Consider the following 15,812-nt stretch of genomic DNA (forward strand, 5'->3'; position numbering starts at 1 on the left):
GGCTTGCAGGAACCTGACCCTGTATTTCCCCAAGAAATAATAGCTCAGTGTTGGATAATTCAGTGCTTACTGAGACTAGAGAACAGAACTGCCCTGAATCATGAGAATTGACTGTATTTATAAGCACAGTGCTAAGAACTGGAGATATAATAGTGAGTAAAACAAACTCTGCCAATTCTCTTTATTAGTTACCCTTTGGTGAGATCCAACAATCATATAATTAAATGTAAAATTACCCTGTGATAAATGCTATGAAGTAAAGGAGAGCCACTTATGATTATAACTTTATATAATACTCTTAATCCTCTATTTCTCTATATGGTATATATTGACTCCTTACTGATAAGCAATGATAAAATTAGCACACATCCTTTTCTTCCCCCTTTTCATTGTCTTCTATCATCTGATTTTAGTTGATTATATTAATTATTTTAGTGTCAACATTTATAAGCATATTAAAATATGCTTAGTCTATAACTTGATGTACAGTGCTAAATCCTATTGATGTATGGCCATAAAAGATGTGTGAATCAATACACCTATGTTATATACAATTTTCTTTCCTACATTTCCCACCTACTTTTGTTATATCATTTCTATATATTTCTACAGTGTTTTATATTTCTGCATTTACAATCTGTTCTATAATAGTAATACCCACAGTTATATAGATATACTTCTCACTACCAGTTCTTTGGCTGTAGTTTTCCGTTTGTTTTTCTGTTGAAGTTCATCATCTGGCACAGAGTTTCTCACTATTGCCATTTTGAGCTGGATAATTCTTTTTATGGTGGGGAGGGGGGTGGGGAGGGGGAGTGCAGGGATGGATCATCTTGCTTTGGCAACTCGGATAGTTAATGACCTTGACTGTTATTAATCTTATGTCCCCAAAGGCTCTTGGCAGAGTACTTTGTATGAAAAAGGTGTTCAAAATACTTGTTGAATGAATGAATGAATGAATACCTAAAATGTCTGAAGTATGATTTATAAAAATGAGTAGTCAAATATCGAAATAAAATTGAAATAAATATGTACAATTGGCATACAACACTAAATGCTGTAGAGAATTAATGACATGAATCTGGTCCCTGTCTTTCAAGACTTTTCAAGACCTTTAGTTAAACTCTATTGTATGTATTGATATGCATGCAATGAGAACCTAAAATAACAATACAAAGCAGCATAGAATTTATGTCCAATTAATGGTACAGACAGCAGTAGTTCATAAATGTGAGAAACCCTGGGGCAGCAATGGGGTATGAGCTAAGACTTGAGAAATTAGTAAAAGTGAAGTGAAATATATTTAATTATAAATAAATTATATCTTTAATTATAGAGGTATAGTTTTTGACGGCAGAATAGTCTATTGGAAAAGTAGAATTTTAACATTCTAAGAGAAAAATAAAATAGAAATCATGGGGAAATGTATCCCAAAATAGGGAAGTCTGAACTGAGAAGACAGATATCTTCATTGAGCAGATTTCCCTAAGCACCTCTTCTCTTTGCATCCAGTCAGAGTACTTTCCTTTATGGTCCCAGAGTATCCCCGACCTACCCTCTGCTGACCTCTAATTCTCTAGTTTAACTGTTTCTGCCTAGTAGTATCTGTTGCTCAGTTGTGTCTGACTCTTTGCAACCCCATGGGCCATAGCCCACCAGCCTCCTCTGTCCATGGGATTTCCCAGGCAAGAAGACTGGTTGTTTAGTCACTAAATCGTGTCCTACTATTACTGTGTCTGACTAAATAGTCAGAACCAACTATTTTCTGACCCCATGGACTGTATCCCTCCAGGCTCCTCTATCCATGGTATTTTCCAGTCAAGAATACCGGAGTGAGTTGCCATTTCCTTCTTCAGGGGACCTTCCTGACCCAGCGATCGAACCTGAGTCTGCTGCATTGCAGGCAGATTCTTTACCACTGCGCCACCTGGGAAGCCTATTTTCTATATTAAATTGCAAGACCTTTGATGGGAGTAAGATTTCTGCTGTGTAATTGTACTCTCAGCACTATGTGTACAGCTAGCACATGTAAAAAGGTGAAAAAGTGTTTGTCTCTCAGTCGTGTCCAACTCTTTGCAACCCCGTGGACTATAGCCCACCAGGTTCCTCTGTCCATGGGATTCTCCAGGCAAGAATATTGGAGTGGGTAACCATTCCCTTTTCCAGGGTATTTTCCTAACCCAGGGATCGAACCTGGGTTTCCTGCATTGTAGGTGGATTCTTTACTGTCTGAGGAGGTGTTAAATGTTTGTTGAATTAATTAATGAGAACAAAAAGTGTGGGTTGTGTTAATCAAGAAAGGTGAATTGTATTGGCTTGGTAATATCTTACATAAAAAACCCTGAATTTTAGCCATCCAATATAAGGTTTAAGGTATACTTTGAAAGAAGAAAATGATTTAAATTGGTTAGTAAGAGAAGGTGTTACACACTGTTTGATCAAGACAAAAAACTCAGGTCTGCCTAAAAAAAGAACAGTGTCAGAAAAGGAAAAGTGATCTCACTCAATCTAATAGATAACTATTCTAAGCAATAATAATAACAATGTATTGGGTGAGTATAGTACAGGGATAAATGGAATGGATGACAGCAATTTTATATGGAAAGGAGGGAAGAATTGGGACTACACTGTTAAAAAGATACTGACCATCGCCAATAAGCAGTGTAGTGTTTGTTGAAAGTAGACTTAGATTCATTGTAAATATCTATTGCAAACTCTAGGGCAAGCATTTAAAATAATTTTATAAGTGTAATTGATATGCTGACAGAGGAATAAAACCGAAGAACAGAAACTGACTCATAAAATTCTCAACTAAAACCAGAAAAGATAGAAGAAGAACGGAAGATTTTTAAAGAGATGGCAAAGTAAAACAGCTGCAACAAATAGAAAACTTTACAAATGTGGCAGATGTTAAGTCAGCAATGTCAATCATTTGTTAAAATGTGAATGGTCTAAGTATGCCAATTAAATGATAGAAACTGTCACAGTAGGTAAGAGACAAGAGCTAATTACATATTGTCTGCAAGAAACTCCCTTTAAATATAAAAATGAGTCAGTCAGTTCAGTCGCTCAGTCGTGTCCGACTCTTTGCGACCCCATGGACTGCAGCACGCCAGGCCTCTTTGTCCCTCACCAACTCCTGGAGTTTACTCAGACTCATGTCCGTTAAGTCAGTGATGCCATCCAACCATTTCATCCTCTGTCGTCCCCTTCTCCTCCCACCTTCAATCTTTCCCAGCATCAGGGTCTTTTCAAATGAGTCAGCTCTTCGCATCAGGTGGCCAAAGTATTGGAGTTTCAGCTTCAACATCAGTCCTTCCAATGAATATTCAGGACTGATTTTCTTCAGGATGGACTGGTTGGATCTCCTTGCAGTCCCAGGGACTCTCAAGAGTCTTCTCCAACACCACAATTGAAAAGCATCAATTCTTCAGTGCTCAGCTTTCTTTATAGACCAACTCTCACATCCATACATGACCACTGGAAAAACCATAGCCTTGACTAGATGGATCTTTGTTGGCAACGTAATGTCTCTGCTTTTTAATATGCTGTCTAGGTTAGTTATAACTTTTCTTCCAAGAAATAAGTGTCTTTTAATTTCATGGCTGCAGTCACCCTCTGCAGTGATTTTGGAGCCCCCCAAAATAAAGTCTGCCACTGTTTCCACTGTTTCCCCATCTATTTGCCATGAAGTGATGGAGCAGCGGATGCGCGGCACAGGAGTGGCCAAGAGAAGCTACCCCACATCCAAAATCAGGAGCAGCCAAGAGGAGCTACCCCATGTCCGAGGTCAGGAGCAGTGGCCAAGAGGAGTTACCCCACGTCCAAGGTCAGGAGTGATGGCCGAGAGGAGATACCCCACGTCCAAGGTCAGGAGCAGCAGCCGTGAGGAGATGCCCCACATCCAAGGTAAGGAGCAGCAGCTGCACTTTGCTGGAGCAGCCGTGAAGAGATACCCCATGTCCAAGGTAAGAGAAACCCAAGTAAGAGGGTAGGCACTGAGAGTGGGCATCAGAGGGCAGACAGACTGAAACCACAATCACAGACAACTAGCCAATCTGATCACATGGACCACAGCCTTGTCTAACTCAATGAAACTAAGCCATGCCGTGTGGGGCCACCCAAGATGGGTGGGTCATGGTGGAGAGGTCTGACAGAATGTGGTCCACTGGAGAAGGGAATGGCAAACCACTTCAGTATTCTTGCCTTGAGAACCCTGTGAACAGTATGAAAAAGCAAATAGATAGGACACTGAAAGAGGAACTCCCCAGGTTGGTAGGTGCTTAATATGCTACTGGAGATCAGTGGAGAAATAACTCCAGAAAGAATGAAGGGATGGAGCCAAAGCAAAAACAATACCCAGTTGTGGATGTGACTGGTGATAGAAGCAAGGTCCGATGCTGTAAAAAGCAATATTGCATAGGAACCTGGAATATTAGGTCCATGAATTAAGGCAAATTGGAAATGGTCAAACAGGAGATGGCAAGAGTGAATGTCGACCTTCTAGGAATCAGCAAACTGAAATGGACTGGAATGGGTGAATTTAACTCAGATGACCATTATATCTACTACTGTGGGCAGGAATCCCTTAGAAGAAATGGAGTAGCCATCATGGTCAACAAAAGAGTCCGAAATGCAGTACTTGGATGCAATCTCAAAAACGACAGAACCATCTCTATTCATTTCCAAGGCAAACCATTCAATATCAAGATAATCCAAGTCTATGCCCCAAACAGTAACTCTGAAGAAGCTGAAATTGAACAATTATATGAAAACCTACAAGACCTTTTAGAACTAACACCCAAAAAAGAAGTCCTTTTCACTATGGGGGACTGGAGTGCAAAAATAGGTAGTCAGGAAACACCTGGAGTAACAGGCAAATTTGGCCTTGGTCTACAGAATGAAGCAGGGCAAAGGCTGATAGAGTTTCACCAAGAGAATGCACTGGTCATAGCAAACACGCCCTTCCAACAACACAAGAGAAGACTCTACACATGGACATCACCAGATGGCTGACACCGAAATCAGATTGATTATATTCTTTGCAGCCGAAGATGGAGAAGCTCTATACAGTCAGCAAAAACAAGATCAGGAGCTGACTTTGGCTCAGATCATGAACTCCTTATTGGCAAATTCAGACTTAAATTGAAGAAAGTGGGGAAAACCACTAGACCATTCAGGTATGACCTAAATCAAATCTCTTATGACTATACAGTGGAAGTGAGAAATAGATTTAAGGGACTAGATCTGATAGACAGAGTGCCTGATGAACTATGGATGGAGATTCATGACATTGTATAAGAGACAGGGATAAAGACCATCCCCAAGAAAAAGAAATGCAAAAACGCAAAATGGCTGTCCAAGGAGGCCTTACAAATAGCTGTGAAAAGAAGAGAAGCCAAAAGCAAAGGAGAAAAGGAAAGGTATACCCATTTGAATGCAGAGTTACAAAGAATAGCAAGGAGAGATAAGAAAGCTTTCCTCAGTGATCAGTGCAGAGAAATAGAGGAAAACAATAGAATGGGACAGACTAGAGATCTCTTCAAGAAAATTAGAGATACCAAGGGAACATTTCACGCAAAGGTAGGCTCAATAAAGGACAGAAATGGTATAGACCTAACAGAAGCAGAAGATATTAAGAAGAGGTGGCAAGAATACACAGAAGAACTATACAAAAAGATCTTCACAACCCAGATAATCATGATGGTGTGATCACTCACCTAGAGCCAGACATCTGGAATGTGAAGTCAAGTGAGCCTCAGGAAGCATCACTACAAACAAGGCTAGTGGAGGTGATGGAATTCCAGTTGACCTATTTCAAATCCTAAGAGATGATGCTGTAAAAGTGCTGCACTCAATATGTCAGCAAATTTGGAAAACGCAGCAGTGGCCACAAAACTGGAAAAGGTCAGTTTTCATTCCAATCCCAAAGAAAGGCAATGCCAAAGAATGCTCAAACTACCACATAATTGCACTCATCTCACACTCTAGAAAAGTAATGCTCAAAATTCTCCAAGCCAGACTTCAGCAATATGTGAACCGTGAACTTCCAGATTTTCAAGCTGGTTTTATAAAAGGCAGAGGAACCAGAGATCAAATTGCCAACATCCGCTGGATCATCAAAAAAGCAAGAGAGTTCCAGAAAAACATCTATTTCTGCTTCATTGACTATGCCAAAGCCTTGGACTGTGTGGATCACAATAAACTGGAAAATTCTGAAAGGGATGGGAATCCCAGACCACCTGACCTGCCTCTTGAGAAACCAGTATGCAGGTCAGGAAGCAACAGTTAAAACTGGACATGGAACAACAGACTGGTTCCAAATAGGAAAAGGAGTACGTCAAGGCTGTATGTTGTCGCCATGCTTATTTAACTTCTATGCAGAGTACATCATGAGAAACGCTGGGCTGGAAGAAGCACAAGCTGGGATCAAGATTGCTGGCAGAAATATTAGTGGCCTCAGACATGCAGAAGAAACCACCCTTATGGCAGAAAGTGAAGAAGAACTAAAGAGCCTCTTGATGAAAGTGAAAGAGGAGAGTGAAAAAGTTGGCTTAAAGCTCAACATTCAGAAAACGAAGATCATGGCATCTGGTCCCATCACTTCATGGGAAATAGATGGGGAAACAGTGGAAACAGTGGCAGACTTTATTTTGGGGGGCTCCAAAATCACTGTAGATGATGATTGCAGCCATGAAATTAAAAGATGCTTACTCCTTGGAAGGAAAGTTACAACCAACCTAGACAGCATATTAAAAAGCAGACACATTACTTTGTCAACAAAGGTCCATCTAGTCAAGGCTATGGTTTTTCCAGTGGTCATGTATGGATGTGAGAGTTGAACTATAAAGAAAGCTGAGCATCAAAGAATTGATGCTTTTGAATTGTGGTGTTGGAGAAGACTCTTGAGAGTCCCTTGGACTGCAAGGAGATCCAACCAGTCCATCCTAAAGGAGATCAATCCTGGATGTTCATTGGAAGGACTGATGTTGAAGCTGAAAGTCCAGTACTTTGGCCACCTGATGCGAAGAGTTGACTCATTTGAAAAGACCCTGATGCTGGGAAAGATTGAAGGTGGGAGGAGAAGGGGACAACAGAGGATGAGATGGTTGGATGTCATCACCAACTCAATGGACATGAGTTTGGATGAACTCCAGGAGTTGGTGATGGACAGGGAGGCCTGGCATGCTGCAGTTCATGGGGTGGCAAAAAGTCAGACACGACTGAGCAACTGAATGGAACTGATGGGACCAGATGCCATGATCTTCGTTTTCTGAATGTTGAGCTTTAAGCCAACTTTTTCACTCTCCTCTTTCACTTTCATCAAGAGGCTCTTTAGTTCTTCTTCACTTTCTGCCATAAGAGTGGTTTCTTCTGCGTATCTGAGGTTACTGATATTTCTCCCGGCAATCTTGATCCCAGCTTGTGCTTATCCAGCCCAGCATTTCTCATGATGTACTCTGCATAGAAGTTAAATAAGCAGGGTGACAATATACAGCCTTGACGTACTCCTTTTCCTATTTGGAACTCCTATTTGGAACCAGTCTGTTGTTCCATGTCCAGTTCTAACTGTTGCTTCCTGACCTGCATACAGATTTCTCAAGAGGCAGGTGAGGTGGTCTGGGATTCCCATCTCTTTCAGAATTTTCCACAGTTTATTGTGATCCACACAGTCCAAGGCTTTGGCATAGTCAATGAAGCAGAAATAGATGTTTTTCTGGAACTCTCTTGCTTTTTTGATGATCCAGCGGATGTTGGCAATATGATCTCTGATTCCCCTGCCTTTTCTAAAACCAGCATGAACATCTGGAAGTTCATGGTTCAAGTACTGTTGAAGTCTGGCTTGGAGAATTTTGAGCATTACTAGCGTGTGAGATGAGTGCAATTGGGCAGAAGTTTGAGCATTCTTTGGGATTGAAATGAAAACTGACCTTTTCCAGTCTTGTGGCCACTGCTGAGTTTTCCAAATTTGCTGACATATTGTGTGCAGCACTTTCACAGCATCATCCTTTAGGATTTGAAATAGGTCAACTGGAATTCCATCACCTCCACTAGCTTTGTTCGTAGTGATGCTTCCTAAAGCCCACTTGACTTCACATTCTAGGATGTCTCACCCTAGGTGATTGATCACACCATTGTGATTATCTGGGTGGTGAAGATCTTTTTTGTACAGTTCTTCTGTGTATTCTTGCCACCTCTTCTTAATATCTTCTGCTTCTGTTAGGTCCATACCATTTCTGTCCTTTACTGAATCCGTCTTTGCATGAAATGTTCCCTTGGTATCTCTAATTTTCTTGAAGAGATCTCTAGTCTTGCCCATTCTATTGTTTTCCTCTATTTCTTTGCATTGATCACTGAGGAAGGCTTTCTTATCTCTCCTTGCTATTCTTTGGAACTCTGCATTCAAATGGGTATATCTTAAGGACAGAGAAAGATACTCATACTAACACTAATGAAAAGAATTCTGGAGTATCTATGTTCATTGGCTTTAAAAAAAAGTATTTATTCATTTGTTTGCAAGTTGCTGAGTGCAGGATGTAGCTCCCCGACCACTGATCAGACCTGGTCCCCCTACCTTGAGAGCCCAGAGTCCTAGACACTGGACCACTAGCGAAGTCCTAGCGTGTTTTCTTATTTGTTGAATTTAAGAGCTCTTTATTTGGATGCAAGCCCTTTATCAGATGTGACATCTCTCTCCCAAGGCTTTTCTAGTCACTTTCATCTATTAGCCTTGTCTGATTTTTAGATACTAAACCACAGTGAAGTCAAGTCGCTCAGTCGTGTCTGACTCTTTGCGACCCCATGGACTGTAGCCTACCAGGCTCCTCTGTCCATGGGATTTTCCAGGCAATAGTACTGGAGTGGATTGCCATTTCCTTCTCCAGGGGATCTTCCCGACCCAGGGATCGAACCTGGGTCTCCCTCATTGTAGACAGATGCTTTACTGTCTGAGCCACCAGGGAAGTCCTATTAAACCACAAGTCCAATCTAAATCGATACTTTCATCTAGCATGCAGTTAAACCTTGCCCTTTCACCCCACTCAGACTAGGTCTGCTAATTTTTAGACAAGCCCAGAGAAATACCTTGTTCTTTTGCTTCTCTTGCCTCACTCATAATTTCTGGTATTTTCATCGGTGGGAGCTATGGGGGAGGAAGAGTTAAGGAGTTAAGAGTGAATGTGACCGTCAGTCCTGAGTCTCTGCACTGCTCCCCCGCCCCCCAGCCAAATGCCAGGAGGTAGAGGTCAAGTAGCTTTAAGGATTCTCTTGTCTTCCTGCAGTTGGGACACAGCACTGGAAGGGCCGAATCATTTTTGTTACTCTGTAGGTGTATGAGGGTGGGGAAACCATGGTAGGGAGTGGTGAGATATTATTTTCTCCTTGTGGCATACACTCCTGTTCTCTATAGATGATTTAGACCCTAACTTGGTTGGAAGTGGGGATAAATCCTTCTTCCACCCACCATAAGGAGAGGAAGATCAGGGAAACACAAAACACTCCAAGAGCTCTATTCAGAGAAAATTCTCTCTACAAATACAGATCAGGCTCTTGCCATCTCTAATGTATGAACAACAGGTGAGAGTTGGTCTTGCTTTGGCCATCTCTTTGGCCAAATCTTGCCTTAACGAATCTACTGTCTCCTCATTAGAATACTGAAGTGCTCATCATTTATTGTGCTCAACTGAGACAATAGACAAAAATGTCATTTAACATTCCATCACATCAGAAAGAGAAAGGATGTAGCGAAGTCCCTAAGAATGCAGGCACATTGCATTTCCTGGACCTAAGAGAGAAAAGAATACTTCTGGTTGTAACCCGGATGGACTTGTGGTACCTTTAGCCAGCATCAGAATGCTATCATGCTCAAAAGACTCCTTGGTCTGACATCTGGCTTTGAAAAGAAATGTAAATCCTTCCTCAAAGAAGTTTCAGATGAGGAAGAGATAATGATAAATAATAAACAACCCAACTTCAAGCCATTTTAACCTTCTATATTGCCAGAGATTTTAGTGGCAACTGTTCAAAAATCTCCCTTTATGTCATGCTGTTCTCCATCCATTCTATTCTTCTAAGAATAGCTCCATACTCTAACACAGTTTAGCCTTTTTAGTTCTCCAGTTATTCACTCAAACTTTATCCCTGTTAGCTAAACAAAAGTCCTGATAATTGAGTGAGTATTACAGAAACATCTTAAGAAGGTGAGGGAGGGTGAGTGGATTAAAAAAGCTATGAATGCTAATACATTAATAGTTTTGCTCCTGACACCTTGATAAACATAATCTAATTCTGCTTTCTTTTTTCTTTTTCTGGTTTAGTCGGGACTGGTGAAACTAGCCTACCACATGTACACTTCGTTCAAGAAAAAACCACTTCATTTGAAAGAGATAAAACTAGTTTTCCTGTCGTTCCAAGGGATCGAGCACAAACCCCTGTCAGTATTCAAAACCTCTTCCTTGATCATCATGTACAACAAAGAGTGATGACTATTTCAACAACTAGAAAATCTTCTAAGCAAGTCTATTGGCACATTCCAGAGACTGCTACTGGTTCCATATTTTTCCCCAGGTGTCGTTCAGCTTCAGCTCGGGTTTTTGGGAAAGAAATAAGCAAAATGGAAGGTCCAGAGAAATCAGAAGGGCCATTAAAAATACAAAACATTTACGCCAGCATTTTAAAAGACATTCTGATTCTCTCTTCGGAGTTCTCCAGAGTTCCAAGTGCCACTCCTTCAGCGCCTAGTCCCAAGCTCAAGGAGGTTCACTCCGACCACTTTTTACAAGAGAGCAACATCTATACCTTTAAGCAGCCCCTGTTTCGTTTAAGCGCAACAGTGCCGATCCCTGTACCGAGGACGCCTGTGAAAGCCCGTCAGTGGTCTGACCGTGTACGCAGCCGAACGGTGACACTCAATATTACTGATTTCCCAGGTCCCATGCTCATACCGTCACCAGTTTTACCGAGGAAACCTCTAAGACAGTCTGTGATAGGTAAATCCAGTCTGGAGATGGTCTGTAATAACGGGGTCAAGTAGAGCAAAGGCAGAGGTGCGTCCCAGCACATGGTGGTTCCCGCTTGGGTTTGCAGGATAGAATGACGGGATTCCTTTTCGCCTGTATGTTAATAGATGGGGCAGAAATGCAGTGACAGGAATCCTGACCTTGCCGGTCTGGTAAGGACAGACTGGAAGCTCCACCCCCGACGGTGGTGATGGGAACCAGATAAAGCCTTTCAAAGGGTCAGTTTAGTTCAGTCGCTGAGTCGTGTCCGACTCTTTTCGACCCCATGAGTCACAGCACGCCAGGCCTTCCTGTCCATCACCAACTCCCGGAGTTCACTCAGACTCACGTCCATCGAGTTGATGATGCCATCCAGCCATCTCATCCTCTGTCATCCCCTTCTCCTCCTGCCCCCAATCCCTCCCAGCATCAGGGTCTTTTCCAGTGAGTCAACTCTTCACATGAGGTGGCCAAAGTACTGGAGTTTCAACTTCAGCATCATTCCCTCCAAAGAAATCCCAGGGCTGATCTCCTTCAGAATGGACTGATTGGATCTCCTTGCAGTCCAAGGGACTCACAAGAGTCTTCTCCAACACCACAGTTCAAAAGCATCAATTCTTTGGTGCTCAGCCTTCTTCACAGTCCAACTCTCACATCCATACATGACCACAGGAAAAACCATAGCCTTGACTAGATGGACAGAAGCTCATAAAAAGGAGCAGTAGGAATGAATGGGCCTCTGTAAGGTGGTTTTGATGAACTCTAGAAGCAGAATGCCAGTGCAGATGGATGCCTTCCTGGGTGCATTTTTTCCATGGGTAACCTCAATTCATTAAAAGATGAACAATTATAATAATGTCCTAACATCCTCAACATGAAATTTCATGCACATCTAACCATGGTCCTATTTTAATTTTTTTTCTAGAAAGCCGTGTAACAGAACATGAACATATAGAAACTGTCCCAAAGCAAAGCATGCTGAGCCTACATGAAGGTAAATAGAAGGTTTATATTGTTCTTTAAAAAATTATATGTATGATTCTCTCGCCATGGAAGTATTTGTGATTTTGTGCATTTGTGTATATGTGTGTGATTCACATATATGTCACACCTCCTTATCAGTCCTTAAACTATTTACTCAGCAACTTTTTTTTTTTTTTTTAATTTATTTGGCTGTGCCGGGTCTTGGGTGCAGCATGCAGGATCTTCAGTTACAGCATGCGGAATCTAGTCCCCTGACCAGGGATGGAATCTGGGCCCCCTGTATTTGGAACACAGTCTGTACCACTGGACTGCTACAGAAGTCCCCAGCTACTGTGTTTAAAGTGCTGACTATAAACCCAACTTTGTACTGATGTTGGGATCATAAAAGCTAGAGTATTCTTAATCTGAGTGGGGAAGACTAATACGGCATCATGACAGCTCCTTGCCATGTGCCAGCACTGTTTTAAATGCTTTGACCTTAGTTACTGAGCAGAAACAAATGAAAAATCATGTTTAAAGAAAGATTACTTCATCCTACACCTCACATTATTTCTATAAGCAATTTCACAAATAGTGTGTAGTTAACAGTTCACAGTTTTCAGGTACACAAAGAAAGACAAAATGAATGGGAACTGGCAGAAAGAGTAAGCAGTAGAAACGGACCCACAGGTGTTAAGGGTGTTGGGTGTCTCTAAACTGGGCTTGCGCTGGACAACGCACTAAGGAACACAGCAGGAAACATCGGCTGAGACGCTAAGTGAGCATGAATTTTACCAGTTGCACAGGAGACAATTCTTAAAGTTTTCAAGCTCTGTTGAAGTGCAAGGGCTTTGGTAAGCTTTCAGCTGAAGACCCAGAGGACCCATGCCTTGGCAATAAGAATGGTGTTTGAGGAGAAAGGACAAAACTAAAATAGGTTATCCCCTACAAAACTCAAAACCAATCCTTGATAAATCACAGTGATACTTCCTGTCCAGTCAAAGAAAACCTAGAGACAGATGATATTGTCCAGACCCTTTAAAGTTGTTATCCAGAATGTCCAGCTTTAAATTGTAAAATCACAATTTTTTTCAACATCCTAGAAACAGGATAAAATGTCTGAAAACCAGTAGAAAGAAATAGGTAATAATATGAGAATCGCATGTTCAGATACTAGAATTTTCAAACGAGGATTTTAAAATAATTGTGATTACTATGTTGAACAAAACTAGTTGGAGAATTTTATCAGAGAACAAAAATTTTTGTTTTTAAAAATAATCACATAAAATTTTAGAACAGGAAGCATAATATAACAAATTAGTGATTCAATGGATGGGTTTAGTAGGAGATGGTGGCTCAGATAGTAGAGAATCTGTAATGCAGGAGACCCAGGTTCGATCCTTGGGTTGGGAAGATCCCCTGGAGAAGGGCATGGCTCCCCAGCCCAGTATTCTTGCCTGGGAAATCCCATGGACGGTGGAGCCTGGCAGGCTGTAGTCCTTGAGATCTCAGAGAGTCAGACACAACTGAGTGGCTAACACTTTTCAATCTCACACTTTACACAGAAGAACACTCCAACCATAAAACTTTCTTTTTTCCTCAGTTGTATTGAGATATAATTCACATGTAACTCTGTATACATTTAAAGGGAACAGCACACTGATTTGATACATGAATATATGGTAAAATGATTACCACAATAAATTTAGTTAATACCCATCACTTCACAATTTTTTCTTGTGATGAAAATTTTAAACTTTACTCTCTCAGCAACGTTCAGATGTAGTTTCAAATATTTGTGTGTAATATCATTAACTGTAGCAACCACAGGGCTGTCTGCGCACACTAGCCTTCTAGCCACTCCTGTCCCTGTCTGTGACATAAATTACCTTCTGGGTGTCCTCCATGTCACGTGGGTGTGTGTGCTTAGTCGCTAAGCCGTGTCTGACTCTTTGCAACCTCATGGACTGTAGCCCACCAGGCTCCTATCTATGGGATTCTGCAGGCAAGAATACTGGAGCGGGTTGCTATTCCCTTCTCCAGGGGATCTTTCTGACCCAGGAATTGAACCCTCATCTCCTGCATCTCCTGCATTGCAGGCAAATTCTTTACCACTGAACCACTGAGAAGCCCCTCGATATCATAGGCCTGAACAAATCAGGTTAGCGTCTCTAACTTACAGAGTTTATTCCTCTCTGATGTTTCCCTCTTTGGAAGTTCCAGGTGAGTTTTAGCATCCTCAGATCCTTCAGAGATCTGTCAGGGAATTTCTAACCACCTCTGCCGCCTCCATCTCCCTACCTTTCAATCAAAAACCAACTGTGTAAGCTTAGCTATGAGTGTGGGTGGACAGAAAGCAGGCCGCAGACTTATGTCTTCACTCATTTTCCATTCCTGTCGCTCTAGTCCCTCCCACAAGACAAGGAATCTCTGTATCACATCATACGTCTTCATTCTGTGGCTAACTTTCACATCTGTTGATCTGAAGTGGGTCTATTTTAGAAATTAACAACTGAACATTGTTGTCTCTGGTCTAGCATGCCCCATTTCTTTTCACTGAAGCATAATATAAGAGCTGCTGAGATGATAACATTTGTTGGCACAAGTAATACAGCAAGAATGGCTGGGAATGTAAAATATATTTCAAAATATCTTCCTGCCACTCCTGGCTGTCTGCTTAAATAAGACTTAAAAAAAAAGATAGTTCTATTTATTTATTTTTGGCCAAGCTGCATGTGGGATCTTAGTTTTCCAGCCAGGGACTGAACCACCACTCCCTCACCCCCTGAATTTGAAGTTCAGAGGCTTAAACACTGGACCGCCAGGGAAATCCCTTGAGTAGACCATTCTTGAGGAAAGGTGAAACCCACAAGGATCATGATAAAGTAAATGCAGGTGGTTGCTGTGTGGCTACTCCTGAGTTGTTTAGGTTTTTATTTTCCTTTCCCTGTGTGAGGTCTTCAAACCGAGTTACATAGGGTATTGGAATCATGTGTCAAGGTGATACTAAGGAAAAAAGCAAGATTGCTCCTTGGGATGTGATCTCTATCTGAGATATGTTTATATGATGCCCTTTCTTCATTTTGTGAAGCAAGAAGTTGTTTCTGTAATTCATTGTAAAATCAGATATTTTTATATATAGTACAAAAGTCTGATGGAATCTAAATTATTGAGGTAGAAATCTATTAGCTTATGGTTTTCTTTTTGAAAGACAACTGCGCTATCTAATATTAAAAAGTTTGGCCAGTAGAACCAACTGAGGTTGGGTGGATGAAGGTTGTAGGGAATTTCTAACATGAGGTTTGAAGATTAAAAGGAATCTCTTCCAAAGGATGTATCTAGGTAACCTACTTCTGTTGACTTACTGGGCTTTTCTGGTGGCTCAGATGGTAAAGAATCTAGGAGACCCAGGTTTGATCCCTGGGTCAAGAAGATCCCCTGGAAAAGGGAATGGCTACTTGTTCCATGTGCTTGCCTGGAGAACTCCATGGACTGAGGGATCTGCAGGCTACAGTCCATGGGGTTCCTAAGAGTCAGACACAACTGAGTGACTAACACCTTCACTTTTCACTGCTGTCGTAGAAGCTTCCATGGTGGCTCAGTGTTAAAGAATCTACCTGTAATGCAAGAGATGCAGGAGATGCCTGCGGTCCCTGGGTTGGGAAGATCCTCTGGAGAAGGAAATGGCAACCCTTTCCAGTATTTTTGCCTGGGAAATCCCATGGACAGGGGAGCCTGGAGATCACAAACAAGTCTGACATGATTTAGTGACTAAACAACAATAGCAACAATTGTTACAATACAAAAATACCTTTTAAGTTTCATTCTAAGTGATGACGCATTTATGTTTCA

The 15,812-nt window shown here is 41.5% G+C and overlaps 1 protein-coding gene across 4 annotated transcripts in view; it reads left to right on the top strand.

The window, feature by feature from the left end:
• Positions 1-15,812, top strand: part of LRRC63 (leucine rich repeat containing 63) — a 34,459-nt gene that overhangs the window by 2,065 nt on the left and 16,582 nt on the right. For 3 of the 4 annotated variants that reach the window (XM_061434572.1, XM_061434570.1, XM_061434569.1), the window contains exons 3-5: positions 3,694-3,909; positions 10,317-10,988; positions 11,923-11,991. In XM_061434572.1, coding sequence (XP_061290556.1) covers positions 3,694-3,909; positions 10,317-10,988; positions 11,923-11,991 — 957 coding nt within the window. The remainder of the gene's footprint in view (positions 1-3,693; positions 3,910-10,316; positions 10,989-11,922; positions 11,992-15,812) is intronic. The other variant, XM_061434573.1, reaches the window with a different exon arrangement.

This window comes from Bos javanicus, chromosome 12 (assembly GCF_032452875.1).
Source record: "Bos javanicus breed banteng chromosome 12, ARS-OSU_banteng_1.0, whole genome shotgun sequence".
Taxonomy (NCBI): Eukaryota; Metazoa; Chordata; class Mammalia; order Artiodactyla; family Bovidae; genus Bos; species Bos javanicus.